At 43.3% G+C, this 14,726-nt stretch overlaps 1 protein-coding gene across 1 annotated transcript in view; it reads right to left on the bottom strand.

The window, feature by feature from the left end:
• TRIM16 (tripartite motif containing 16) overlaps positions 1–14,726 on the bottom strand; it is a 44,341-nt gene that overhangs the window by 23,047 nt on the left and 6,568 nt on the right. Inside the window, exon 2 of the mRNA XM_088468455.1 lies at positions 9,286–9,381. Within this exon, the coding sequence (XP_088324581.1) occupies positions 9,286–9,381 (96 nt within the window). The remainder of the gene's footprint in view (positions 1–9,285; positions 9,382–14,726) is intronic.

The following is a 14,726-nucleotide window of genomic DNA, read 5'->3' as shown; positions in this document are numbered from 1 at the left end:
GGCACTAGGGGGGAGGTTAGGTTCAGGTACCGGGGAGGGAGGGTTAGGGTAGTGCGAGGGGGAGGGTTAGGAGGTTAGGATACCTACCGACAGGTGTCGGTATCCTAACCCTGTTGGGATGCCGCCGTCAGGATTCTGACCGCCGGGATCCCGGTGGTCAGAATCCCGATGCCGGCATCCTGACAGGAAAGGAGGTGTTAGATATACCATGTGGATTACGTGTGTGTGGTATATAGTTTAGCTGCAATTTTTTCAGGGACGAATTAGAGGGCCCCAAACCAGAACCTCGTCTAAGGCCCCACAGGGCCTTAATTTGGATCTGGCTATGTGATTGGACCATAAAGCTCATTGAGAACCTCTGCAATCTTGCTGGACCAATTTACAAAAACGTATTTATCCTCATGTATCATGTATCCATTTCCCTATAGTTAGTAAGCTTCCAAGCTGGACCCTCTTTGTCTGTCTGTTATTATTATTACCCAGTCTTGTTTTATTCCCAATTGTATAGCACAAAACAATATGCTGGTGCTACATAAATAAATTATGCAGCAACATGTGGTCATAGTCTATGGCCGGGTATTGCTTAATGTGTAGGTGACATGTTAATGCCGGCTATATCTGGAGTGACGGTACGATAATTATTAGTGTTACACCTTGAATTTCATCAGACAGTAAATAGGATTATTATAGCATATAGTACTTTCTATTGCATTATGAGACTCTGGTGATTTACCTGTTTTATCATTTGACCACAACTAGATGCTTAATAGCAAATAGATTATAGTTAAATACATAAGCATAATGTAATTATTCAGAATACTGTAAATTTAATGAAAATGTCATTCTATGCCAAAGTTTTAAAACTGGTACTGCTGGATTGTTCTTTCTACATTGATCATCTGCATTTATTTGTTACTGGAAGGGACTCAATAAAATGGAGACTGGATAAAAAAAACAACTACGTATATAAAATCTAGGGGTGTGCACCGGACACTTTTCGTGTTTTGTGTTTTGGTTTTGGATCTGGATCTTTCTTCGTGTTTTGGATCTGGATTGGTTTTGCCAAAACCACCCTTCCGTGTTTTGGGTTCTGGGTTTTGTGTTTTGGATCTGGATTTTTTCTTAAAAAATAAAAAAAAACCGCTAAAATCACATAAATGGGCCTTTTTTTGTTCCTACGCTATTAATAACCCCAATAACATTAATTTCCACTCATTTCCACTCTATTCTGAACACCTCACACCTCACAATATTGTTTTTAGGCCAAAAGGTTGTACCGAGGAAGCTGGATGACTATGCTAAGCGACACAAGGGGGCGGCACAAACACGTGGCCCATCTAGGAGTGGCACTGCAGTGGCAGACAGGAAGCCAATCAGCGTTATGGTGCCCATTTGCATGTAGCACGAACCCGGGAGATCCGTGCTACATGCATCTGTGTGATTGGCACAGAGCAATGACAGGTCCGTGAGACCCGTCTGTGCTGCTGTGGTAAAAAAAAAAAAAAAAACCTGTGTAAAAAAAGAAAAAAATGGCGTGCACCCCCCCAAAAAAGAGCAACCAGCCCCGGGCATTAGTAACCCAGTGCTGGGTGTGCTTAAATACAGGGGACAAACGACGTAGGGGTCCCCTGTACTTAAGCACAACCAGCACCGGGCTAGTCAGAACCAGCGCTGGTTGCCAAAATACGGGGGACAAACGACGTAGGGGTCCCCTGTATTCTGCGCAACCAGCTCTGGGCTCTGATCCGGTCCTGGTTCTGGAAATATAGGGGACAAAAAATGAGTAGGGTTCCCCTGTATGTTCCAGAACCAGCACTGGACTTTTTCTAGCGGGGGGCTGATGCCACAGCCAGGGGAGCCCTTTCACCGGGCCCCCCAGCCGCAGCATCAACCCTGACCGCTAGGCAGCCCAGGCCGGGGATCCCTGGAGAGCTGGGGACCCCCCCAATAAAGGGGTCACCCTCTCCAGGGCACCCCAGGCCCAGGCTGATAGCCCGGGGCTATCCCCGCCACCCCTGGTGGCGGTGGGTGGCGGGTTGATTGTGTGGTGTGGTGTAAATAAAGAATATCAAACATTGTCTTTACAAGTAGAACTGCAAGTCCCAGCTAGCCTGCCCCGCATGCTGGTACTTGGAGAACCACAAGTACCAGCATGCAGGGCATTAAGGGCCCACTAGTACCTGTAGTTCACCTGTAAAAAAAAATGTTTAAAAAAAACACAGGACACACACACCGTGACAGTATAAGTTTATTAAACATACATACACACACACACATGTACACATACTCACCTATGTAACCTGTAGCATCGGTCCACTTGTCCGGTAAAGTATCCCTAGGGGACCTGTGAAAAAAAACATACTCACCATCTCCTATGCGAGGTTCTGTCCTCTTCGTTCCAAAGTAGGCATCCCCGGACTTGGCAAAAAAAAAAAAACGAAAACGCGATCCACGAACTTAGTACCGTTCTATAGAACGGTACTTCCCGAATGAGAGCTTAGCGGCGGGGTATCACCATGGAAACCCCGCTGCTAAGCGTTCATTGGCTGAGAGAGGTCATCTCCCGTCTCTCAGCCAATGAACGGCTCCCTCCATTGTAGTCAATGGTGGGAACCGCAGGGTAAACTTTAATAACCTTGCGGCTCCCAGCATTGACTACAATGGAGGGAGCCGTTCATTGGCTGAGAGAGACGGGAGATGGCCTCTCTCAGCCAATGAACGCTTAGCAGCGGGGTTTCCATGGTGATACCCCGCCGCTAAGCTCTCATTCGGGAAGTACCGTTCTATAGAACGGTACTAAGTTCGTGGATCGCGTTTTCGTTTTTTTTTTTTTGCCAAGTCCGGGGATGCCTACTTTGGAACGAAGAGGACAGAACCTCGCATAGGAGATGGTGAGTATGTTTTTTTTCACAGGTCCCCTATGGATACTTTACCGGACAAGTGGACCGATGCTACAGGTTACATAGGTGAGTATGTGTACATGTGTGTGTGTGTGTGTGTGTGTATGTATGTTTAATAAACTTATACTGTCACGGTGTGTGTGTCCTGTGTTTTTTTTAAACATTTTTTTACAGGTGAACTACAGGTACTAGTGGGCCCTTAATGCCCTGCATGCTGGTACTTGTGGTTCTCCAAGTACCAGCATGCGGGGCAGGCTTGCTGGGACTTGCAGTTCTACTTGTAAAGACAATGTTTGATATTCTTTATTTACACCACACCACACAATCAACCCGCCACCCACCGCCACCAGGGGTGGCGGGGATAGCCCCGGGCTATCAGCCTGGGCCTGGGGTGCCCTGGAGAGGGTGACCCCTTTATTGGGGGGGTCCCCAGCTCTCCAGGGATCCCCGGCCTGGGCTGACTAGCGGTCAGGGCTGATGCTGCGGCTGGGGGGCCCGGTGAAAGGGCTCCCCTGGCTGTGGCATCAGCCCCCCGCTAGAAAAAGTCCAGTGCTGGTTCTGGAACATACAGGGGAACCCTACTCATTTTTTTCCCCTGTATTTCCAGAACCAGGACCGGATCAGAGCCCAGAGCTGGTTGCGCAGAATACGGGGGACCCCTACGTCGTTTGTCCCCCGTATTTTGGCAACCAGCTCTGGTTCTGACTAGCCCGGTGCTGGTTGTGTTTAAGTACAGGGGACCCCTATGTCGTTTGTCCCCTGTATTTAAGCACACCCAGCACTGGGTCACTAATGCCCGGGGCTGGTTGCTCTTTTTTTGGGGGGGAGGACGCCATTTTTTTCTCTTTTTACACAGGTTTTTTTTTTTTTATTTACCACAGCAGCACAGACGGGTCTCACGGACCCGTTAGTGCTCTGTGTCAATGACACAGATGCAAGTAGCACGGATCTCCTGGTCCGTGCGTGCATCTGTGTCATTGAAATACACAGCAGCACAGACGGGTCTCACTGACCCATCTGTGCTCTGTGTCACTGTCAATCACACAGATGCATGTAGCACGGATCTCACGAGTCCGTGCTACATGCAAATGAGCACCATAATGCTGATTGGCTGAGAGCCGTGACAGACGGCTCTGTCAGCCAATCAGCACTTTGCCCATTAAAGGCAAAGGCATTTTTTTTTAAATGGCCGCTCGAGGCAAAACCTCGAGATCCGACAGCAGATCTCGAGGTTTTGCCTCGGGAGAGGGATCCGGGGCAGACAGGGAGATCCGAGCTTGGGCTCGGATCGCCCCGGATCCCCGAAGTTCGGGTGGGTTCGGTTCTCAGGGAACCGAACCCGCTCATCCCTAATAAAATCACATAAATAATTTAACCATAAAGAGCCAGATTCAGAGCTATAGGGAATTCAGCAGCATTTGCACCCCCATTGTGTGCTTGAAAATAGATGCAACTCTCTGTCCTCATACACCGGCTTGTGAAAGCAGCCATTATCATTATCTGCATTAGCCCTCTTCTTGGTGGATATGTGTTTGAAATCAGACGGATCTCTGCGTACACTCAACTCTGAAATGGCAGAAATTCCATCTCCACAGCCACGGAATGTTTATCTTACATGCAGACTCCCTGTTTCCTCCAGCCATATAGCCACAGTAAAGGATGTGGTGAGAGGCATACAACTCTAAATAGCCCGTTGAACCGCTTTACACATTTTTCATTCAAAAGTGCACGTTATCTGTACTGAATGAACACAGACATTTTGTGGGTTTAACCTAAATTCACTTGAATCTAAAGACATCCGTTTGTCATGAGACAGTATATAAGTCATACTTGCTGACAATCTGGCTACTCCCTCAAGGAGGAGGGAGCCAGGTTGGCACAGTGGATGGTGTGGCTAGGAGTGTGATGCATGATAGGGGGGAAAAGGGGCGTGACTGCGCAATCGCAATGGCGAGATTACCAGCTTTGTGCAGCAGGGGGCGGGGCCACGATGATGTGTTTCAGAGCAAACTGCATCATCGATTCCCTGGCATCCCTCCTGGCCATGCTATAAAGTCACACACACACATGAGGATGTGGCATGGGGCACACTGGCTAATTATGCCAGCCAAGCAGAGCATTGGGATGTGGAGCTGCTCGGCCAGGCATCCAGGACTGGTCATCGGGCCATTGCTCCTTCTAGCATTTGTTAGAACTGTCAGATGGCCAGTCCAGACGTGCTGGAACCTCACTTGGGGTCAATAACCCCAGATTGGACAGCACAAATAGCTTAGTTGTTATCATTATTGCCTCACAGCACTGAGGTCATTAGTTAAACTCCCAGTCATAGCCCATCTGTGTGGAGATCTTGCCATGTTTGTGTGGGTTTCACAGATACAGTATCTCCTGCTTACTTTTCTCTAACTGAATGGCCCGCTGTCCCCATACACTAGTATGGGGATTGCGGGAGCATTCACCATTAACATAAAGAATAGACCCCTTAGTGTCTTCAATATACACTATTTCTTAATAGAACTAGTTTGACTTTTTGGTTATTTACCTGTGTACATTATTATAGTCTATATTATACCTGTATAGCACTATAGATACTGTTCAGTTCTGTCAATAGAGATAATTAATACTCTTACACCTCAGAGAATACAAACTAGTTTTGTGCCATAAATATTTTTGGCCTTTTCAGATAGAGATTTTCTGTCATTTACTTCCTGAAAATTAGTTAATAGACACTACCTGTTGAATATTCAAGTACAACTTCTGGATTCTAAGAATACATCATATATATATATATATATATATATATATATATATATATCATTTTTCATAAGCTGCAACACACTTCTTTTCATCAAAATATAATAAATAAAAGTTACATTTTAACTAACAAAATAATTTAATAAGTGTACCCCCAAAAAGGAGTCCTCTTTCTTCTGCACTTTGCAGAAGACAAATCTACTCCAGATATTTAACGGTCACTGTCTGATAACACTGGGGAACAGTCAGTCTGTTGCCAGGGATTTAAGAGTCGATTTCGATTAATTTTGTGCTCCTGATCATGAATATGCCATGCTTAGTTTTCAATTGGCTCTAGTTTTTGAGATATGCATGTCTTTAATAGTTTTGAAAAATTAAATTAAACAATGTTAAAAATAGTTAAAAAGATATTTTTTTTTATTCTGATTAAATTTTATCCGTAAAATGTTATAAAAAGACACAAGATAATTACATAAGTGTTAGGAGGCTGTGAGAACAGTTTTTTTGTAGGATTTTCTTTTGTATTCTTGTCGCGGGCAGTCCCTCTGCAGACTCCAACAGTAATCGGCCATCATGTGACGATCCAACCTTCCTTGATATCTTTCTTCCATTACCTGAATATCCTGGTAGAACCGTTCACCCTGTTTTTCGCTTAAATTTCCTAGATTGGACGGGAAGTGATATAAATGGCTGTACAAAAAAATTTACTTTAATACTCTGTTGGCACCTACTTTCTCAAAACATTTTAGCATGTTGTGGATTAATTCATGATAGTTGTCTGCCTTGTGATTGCCTAAAAAAATTTGAATGCAGATATGCTTCAGATTCTGTTTCAGTCATAGATGTGGTAAAATTTGGGTCCTTCACCAGTTTCCGTATCTGTGAGCTGTCAAAAATTCCTGCCTTTAATTTTTCAATACTAAGAGATGGAAATGTTCGACAAATATATGTGAAACAATCGCCTGATTTGTCCATTGCTTTTAAAAATTGTTTTATTAAACCCAGTTTGATATGGCGAGGCGGCAGTATGATTTTTTTCCTGTCAATTAAGGACTCATGAATGATGTTGGCTTCTCCTACACTTATAACTTCTCTTGGAGGCCATACGGTTTGCTGCCAGTGTTTTTGTTTTGCAGGACTATCCCATAAGCATTTGTGACAAGGATACTTAGTATATCCACTTCGCTGCCCAAGAAGAAAGTTTACAATTTTTAAATCGACACAAACAGACCACTGATGCTGAGAATAAGCAATTTTTTCTAAGACTAACTTGATATTTTCATACTGTTCTTGAAGTTTTGTTGAATGACCGAAAGGAATCGATGCAAATTTATTCCCATTGTGCAGTAGTACACATTTTAAGCTCCTTTTAGAACTATCCAAAAAGAGCTGCCAGTCTTCTGCTCGATATTTTGGTAAACCCATCATCTGGAGAAGTTCCGGAAAATTGTCGCAATACACAAAATTGTTATCTTGGCTAAAGAACGGCAATATAGCTTGCTCTCTATTTTGTTACGACGTTCTAGTAACATTCGGCTCAAGACCTTGCTTTTCTTAAAGTCTGGATGCTAAAAACTCTGCTCCTTTTTACAATAAATTCAAGTCCCAAATGAAATAGTTTAGTTCCTTTTGAGAAAACTTGTTTGGAGTAGAGGAACTTTCTTCAAACTCACTTTCATCTGTGTTGTCACTTGCACTGGATGAAATTAACATTTCAATGTCATCACATTCAACTTCGCACAAAGAACTGAATAATGGTACAGGTAAATCTTCGCTATGTGGTATCGGTTGTTTTGCAGAATTCATACTTGGGTATTCCCATTTGTGATTCATACCCTTTTCATTTACAGCACAAAAATAGTAGTGACTCAAGTGATCTTTTGACTCACACCACATCATAGGTATGCTGAAAATTAAGTCCTTTTCCATCACCTTTAGTCCAATTGCGGAGTGATTCCACGCAGGTTTTACAAACTTTGTGAGGCACCCAAATCTTATCTTGCTGGCTTATGTGACGTCCAAAATAAGCCTGATATGCTTGTTTAACGAATACAGTTATATTTTTTTCCTTTCTTTTACAACACTATATTTGCCACAAATATAACAAAAAATATCAGGGTTGTTTTAGTACACAGTCTCCGAGAAGAACTCCTTTTTACGGCAAAAACATTTTGTTTCACACATTCAGTGCTAACTCCCAACAAAAGCCGAGGACGTACTGAACAAAACAAGCCCAAACAGTGGGGAATTGGTTGTGGTGGGACAGAGAGAGGGCCGAACAAAGGAACAGGAGGTGTGCTAACTGCGTTGCTCTGTCCTCTCCGTTGCTCCTCTCTGTATGCTGTGGTCTGAGGATGTCCCAGCAGGCTCAGCAATGCACTGCCACGCCTCCTCTCAGCGTTAGAGAGGAGAATGTAATGTGTCTCAAACATGACTACCAGCTACGTTATCACAAATAATACAAATTCTTGTTATTGTTGAAAGAGGGTAGTTGTTAAAAAAGCAAAACTAAGTTGATTCTGTTAAGCAAAGCAGGCCTAGACTAGTAAGGTACTTCAAATGGAGAAAATAATTGAATTTTATCATTTTTCATTCATTTGAAAACTGGAACCAATTCAGCTATAGCGAAGATCTACTGCGAAAATAAGACCTGCAAGTACTCTCAAACTGATCTTAAATCATTGGCAAGAAAAAAATATATATTTTTTGTTCCCCAGTGTAATCACTCCTATGTAAGTCTGATACTATCAGACAAAAAGATAGACACAACTTGCGCTAAGAATAGTCCCAAACAAAAAGTCCTTATTGCTGGAGAAAGTTCTTCCAATTTCCGCAATGTAATCTTTCAGGATGTATCAAATATTCCTCTAGTGGTAATCTTAGTAGATATGAAATATAAACATATGTAAAAAGCACAACAGTGTAACACTGTCTGGAACTTTCACCACCATTTGATAATGCAAATCAGGGGCATATTTATCACAATCCGCATATTAGATGCAGATTGGCTGTGATAAATTCACCCAATATCACAATGCGATGAGAGGAGAAACCTGACAAAAGTGCTGGCCGTGTGGCTGTTTTCCGGCTTAGAGTGGCGCTAACAGCCACGCGGCCGGCACTTTAGTCAGAGAATGCCGGTTCTTGAGACTAAACAGCCAGGTTAAGTCGCGATAACCGGCATTCTCCAACTAAACAGTGCACTGAATTGAATTCTGGGAGCTCGATCCCGGGACTATTCAACATTGTATTGAAATGAATCGCAGCCACTGACCCTGATTGAATTAGTTCCTGACACAATTGGACTCCCCAGGAGGTTCATCACATTCTTATGGACTTTTGGTAATAAGTATAGAAGTGGGACGGAATATACTTAATTAAATAATCAGCCGTCTCTTTTTTTGATAACTCCCATATCTACATTTAAATTGTTTACAAGAAAGGAGATTTTTTTTGAGAAGGGTCTGATTTCAATTACTTATAGTCAGTCCATCATTTAATTGCCTAAAACCCTTCTTCATTGAGGATAACAATGTCCCCTCCCTAATCTTCTGTCGTTGTAATAATGTCATGGTTATTATGAAGTTGTTTGAAAGCCTCTCTTTCCTTTCTAGTAAGAATCTGGTTACTATACCTGTATAGATGCTGTGTTTGCCTCCAGTTTGACAATGGCATTCTCTGCACACTTCAGTTTCCAGTCGTATTCAGTGACAGTTTCTCGTACTTCTGCCTGCAGTCATCAGAGAAGTTATCAGTTACTCATTCATGTGTACATGTGAACTGCTACTATAATATCAAGATATCAAGATACATCCATGATCATCTCATATCACCATCATCAGAGCACATCTATGGAGTAGTTACAGAGGATCAATAACCTTCAGACTAAAGCAACAAAAGATGAACAGCTTACAATATTATTTTTATATAGTACACTGCTCAAAAAAATAAAAGGGAAGACTAAAATAACATCCTAGGTCTGAATGAATGAAATATTCTTATTAAATACTTTGGTCTTTACATAGTTGAATGTGATGACACCAAAATCACACAAAAATTATGATTGAAAATCAAATTTATTAACCCATGGAGGTCTGGTTTTGGAGCCACACTCAAAATTAAAGTGGAAAAACACACTACAGGCTGCTCCAACTTTGATGTAATGTCCTTAAAACAAGTCAAACTGAGGCTCAGTAGTGTGTGTGGCCTCCACGTGCCTGTATGACCTCCCTACAACACCTGGGCATGCTCCTGATGAGGTGGCGGATGGACTCCTGAGGGATCTCCTCCCAGACCTGGACTAAAGCATCTGCCAACTCCTGGATAGTCTGTGGTGCAACGTTGTGTTGGTGGATGGAACGAGACATGACGTCCCAGATGTGCTCAATTGGATTCAGGTCTGGGGAATGGGTGGGCCAGTCCATAGCATCAATGCCTTCGTCTTGCAGGAACTGCTCACGCACTCGAGCCACATGAGGTCTAGCATTGTCTTGCATTAGGAGGAACCCAGGGCTACAGCATATGGTCTCACAAGGGGTCTGAGGATCTCATCTCGGTACCTAATGGCAGTCAGGGGCTGTGCAGCCCCCCAAAGAAATGCCACCCCACACCATTACTGACCCACTGCCAATTAGTCATGCTGGAGGATGTTGCAGGCAGCAGAATGTTCTCCTTGACGTCTCCAGACTCTGTCACGTCTATCACATGTGCTCAGTGTGAACCTGCTTTCATCTGTGAAGAGCACAGGGTGCCAGCTAGCCAATCTTGGTGTTCTCTGGCAAATGCCAAACGTCCTGCACGGTGTTGAGCTGTAAGCACAACCCCCACCTGTGGACATCGGGCCCTCATACCACCCTCATGGAGTCTGTTTCTGACTGTTTGAGCAGACACATGCACATTTTTGGCCTGCTGGAGGTCATTTTGCAGGGCTCTGGCAGTGCTCCTCCTGTTCCTCCTTTCACAAAGGCGGAGGTAGCGGTCCTGCTGCTGGGTTGTTGCCCTCCTACGGCCTCCTCCACGCCTCCTGATGTACTGGCCTGTCTCTTGGTAGTGCCTCCATGCTCTGGACAATACGCTGACAGACACAGTAAACCTTCTTGCCACAGCTCCCATTGATGTGCCATCCTGGATGAGTTGCACTACCTGAGCCGCTTGTGTGGGTTGTAGACTCCGTCTCATGCTACCACTAGAGTGAAAGCACCGCCAGCATTCAAAAGTGACCAAAACATCAGCCAAAAAGCATAAGAACTGAGAAGTGGTCTGTGGTCACCACCTGCAGAACCACTCCTTTACTGGGGGTGTCTTGCTAATTGCCTATAATTTCCACATTTGCACAACAGCATGTGAAATTGATTGTCAATCAATGTTGCTTCCTAAGTGGACAGTTTGATCTCACAGAAGTGTGAATGACTTGAGCTGCATACACACACAACGATTGAGTTAATGAACGATTTTAGTAAACGATTTTCTACCTTGAAAAAATGAACTAAAATCGTTTACTAAAGTTGTTCATTTACTATGTTCATTTAATGTAATGAACGATTTTTATGAACTACAAACGATTTTTGCATATTAACTTAATGAAAATCGTTGAGTTGACAAGTCTGACTGAACTACAAACTACAAACGTGAACGCGCATGAACAATAATCGTTCATCGTTTGACTCAGAAAGTGAACGATTTTTTCAAATGATTATCGTTAAATGATATAGTTTAACGATAATCGTTCAAAAAATCATTGTGTTTGTATGCACCTTTGGAGTTACATTGTGTTGTTTGTGTTCCCTGTATTTTTTTGAGCAGTGTATATAATTTACAGTAATTAGTGCTAAGCATATTTTTTTTGCCTGTCACATTTCCACCATTTATTGGAGCTCAAAATTACGTTTTTAAAGATGTGTACAGGTGATTTTAGCTTATCTACTATATAAAAGCAAAAATTTGTCATTCTGTCTTTCTATACAAATCCAAAGTTTACAAGCCACGATCATGAAATTTTACATACGAGCGTATTAAAACACGGCAAATGCAACTAAAAAAAATGTTAAATCAAAATTACTGTTAATTTTTAATTAATGAAAAAACACAATTTTTGCATTGCATTCGCCCTCTGCAGGTCAGGTACGGAATTATAAAAGGATTTAGCTTATCTACTATTTTTTCTTTTCTATCTTCTCTACTAAATCAAAATTACTGTTACTTATTAATTAATTAATTAATTAATTAATTAAAAAACACAATTTTTGCACAGCATTCGCCCTCTACAGATCAGGTACGGAATTGCAAAAGGATTTAGTTTATCTGCTATATTTTTCTATCTTCTCTACTATATCAAAGCGAAAATTTGTCCTTCTGTACTTCTGTCTTCCCATACAAATCCACAGTTTACAAGCGAAGATCGTAACATTTTACATATGAGTATATTAAAACACGGCGGAGACAACTAAAAAAATTTTTTTAAATCAAAATGAATTACTGTTCATTTTTAATTAATTTAAAACCACAATGTTTGCTGGATGCTCATTGTGGGGCCTCACGGCATATGAGTAGGGCCTCGGAGCAAGTGTTTTGTGATGTCATGATCTTAATGTTTATTATCGAAGAGAGCTTTAGCAGGCTTTGCCAGCATTCTTAGCTCTGTGACTATACCAAATTACGCAACAACATTTACTTCTTTCTTCCAACTGTGTTAAAATGATGACTTTGCAAGGACCCTGCTGTACTGTGAGCTGCCAAAATATTACACATGGAATGGTTCTCCCAAAGTTTTTCTGCGCAGAAAACAGGGAGTCGCTGTAGATGGTCATCCTAGTATCAGAGCAACAGAAGCTCTTGGCCGTGTTTACACTGTACATCCTACAAATTTTGAATGCTTCTATCTCTTATCTCTGAAGTTTACTTTACACCGTTACAGGTCCTACTTCCTTCGAAGACCTTAGGACTGTTGATGGGGAAGTTTGTCACACTTTTCGTGAGGCCTGCCTAAGGAGAGGTTGGTTGGTTGGAGGATGATGTGTAAACAAACATTCTTAAAATCCCAGGCAATGCCGGGTACTCCAGTTAGTTGGCTTATATATCCTTTCCAGCAACTTTTACCAAATACACTACTTATTTATTATGGTTTCTTTGAAATCATTTGTGCCTACTCCCCCGGAAAGTCCACATGCTTGTAACTGGCTGCACAGCCTCCCAATTCCGCACTGGTGCTAAACTGCATCATAGAGGGTCAGCTGCCTGGTTTACAGTGCTGGGAATTGTGGCTTTGTATACGGGTTAGCGATCATGTTGCCATGCCCTACATCACCACCCACCTGACTACCCCCTGCCAGTGCGGGCAGCCCGAATATTGGCAACTATGTCTAGATACAGTGGGTTCAGCTGAGCTATATTATATCAATGCAACAAAAATAAAAGCTCAATTATATATTATGAACGCACAGAAGAACACTAGAAAGATAGAGCATAGTATTTGCTAAAAAAAATGCAGAAGATCATGTACAAAGTACAAACCAATGAATTAGGAATGGATGACTACTTTCATACCTGTACCACAAATTGACAGACTTCTGTAAGATTTAGCTGACACAGGGGGGGCAATTCAATTGTTTTTTAAGCTGTGATAATTAATGAGCACCCAGTGTTGCAATTCAATTGTTCTGGGCACTCTCTGATTATCGCCCTCTTCGGCCCGGGTATAGCCGTGTAAAATGGCTAAACCCGTCTAGAGTTCTGGGTAGGGCTCGCTAACCGCAGTTAGCGTGCCCTAACCATGGGGTTTCTCACGTATTTCTGCTTGCACCCTCCTGAGGGTGTGAGCAGAGATGCCGCTGCCAGCGTCTACCACGCCCTGACGGAGCAACAATTGAATTGCTCCGTCGGGCGTCTAAAAAAAAAAAAAAAAGCTGACGGCAAAACATTTGAATCGCCCCCAGGGAATCTTATCTAAGTCCTCAGCACAACTATGTTATTATTTTTTGCAGAGCACATTTATCCACTGCAGTTCTCGCACACTAAATAAGGACCACTAAATCTGAACTTTTAAATATTTAGATATGAAAAATAAAGGTACAATTTATTTGATCAAACTGACAGGTCAAAATGCTGAGATTGCAATCACTTCAGTTACTCTGATGTCACTAGTCCTGCCTCTGTGCATAAATCAACCAATTCGTACAGTGGGTGGGATGTACTAAAGGAAAAATGCAGTAAAAACCCAGTTTTCTGGGTTTTTAACCGCATTTTTATATGTACTAAGCCCCGGCTGCCCTATTTTTGTTGCGTTACCCTATAGAAACCTTTTGGCTTCTTACCACATCATGCTCCCAAAGCTTCGCCACCGCCTCGCCGCCCAGCAGTCCCCCAGCACTGGCCCCCACTCACCTTAGTCTCCTGGTTGCCGGCCCGTGCTCCTCCTGGATCCTCCGCCTCCTTCTCCCCCTAATCTTCTTCCGGGTGCAGGGAGGAGGAGGAGCCAGGGACTTCCTGCACAGGTCACTCGGAGGGAGCGGAGACCCACAGAGACCCCCTCACCCGACGTTAGCTGCTTCGAAAAGGGCAGCTATTATCACAAGAGCTGTCCTTTGCGGCACTAATCGCATATGTTAGTACATATGAGATTAGTCATTTTGCAGTGACTGGCGGGATGTACACTGCAAAGGTTAGTACATCCCGCCCAATGTATTCTGCAAACTGTCTGTTAATGCCTGTTACTGTCTGTCTGCTCTGTTAGAGAGGCTCCTTTCTCCTAATACTGCTGCAGAGGAGTAAAAGGACATAGGGGGTCATTCAGACCCGCTCGCGAGCGCAGGACGCTCCCAAGTGGGTCGATGTTCCCCCACTGCGCATGCGCACGACGGAGGGAGCTGTCGTGCGCATGCGCGAGACCTGGCGAGCGACAGGCTCTCCATCGCTCCGGGTCTCGCACCAAAGGGGGCGTGCTGTCGATGTTGATTTGGGGCGTGGCTGCCAGACAGAGGCGTTCCCATGGGAACACCGACCGTCTGAAGCCGGCCCCACTGACATCACTAGTGATGTCAGTGGGAGTGATTTTGGCTCATGCTAGAGCCAAAATCCCTC

Source organism: Taudactylus pleione, unplaced genomic scaffold (genome assembly GCF_031769625.1).
Source record: "Taudactylus pleione unplaced genomic scaffold, aTauple2 ptg000012l, whole genome shotgun sequence".
NCBI lineage: Eukaryota > Metazoa > Chordata > Amphibia > Anura > Myobatrachidae > Taudactylus > Taudactylus pleione.
The sequence above is the reverse complement of the archived record's forward strand: the minus strand, read 5'-3'. Positions and strand labels throughout refer to the sequence as shown.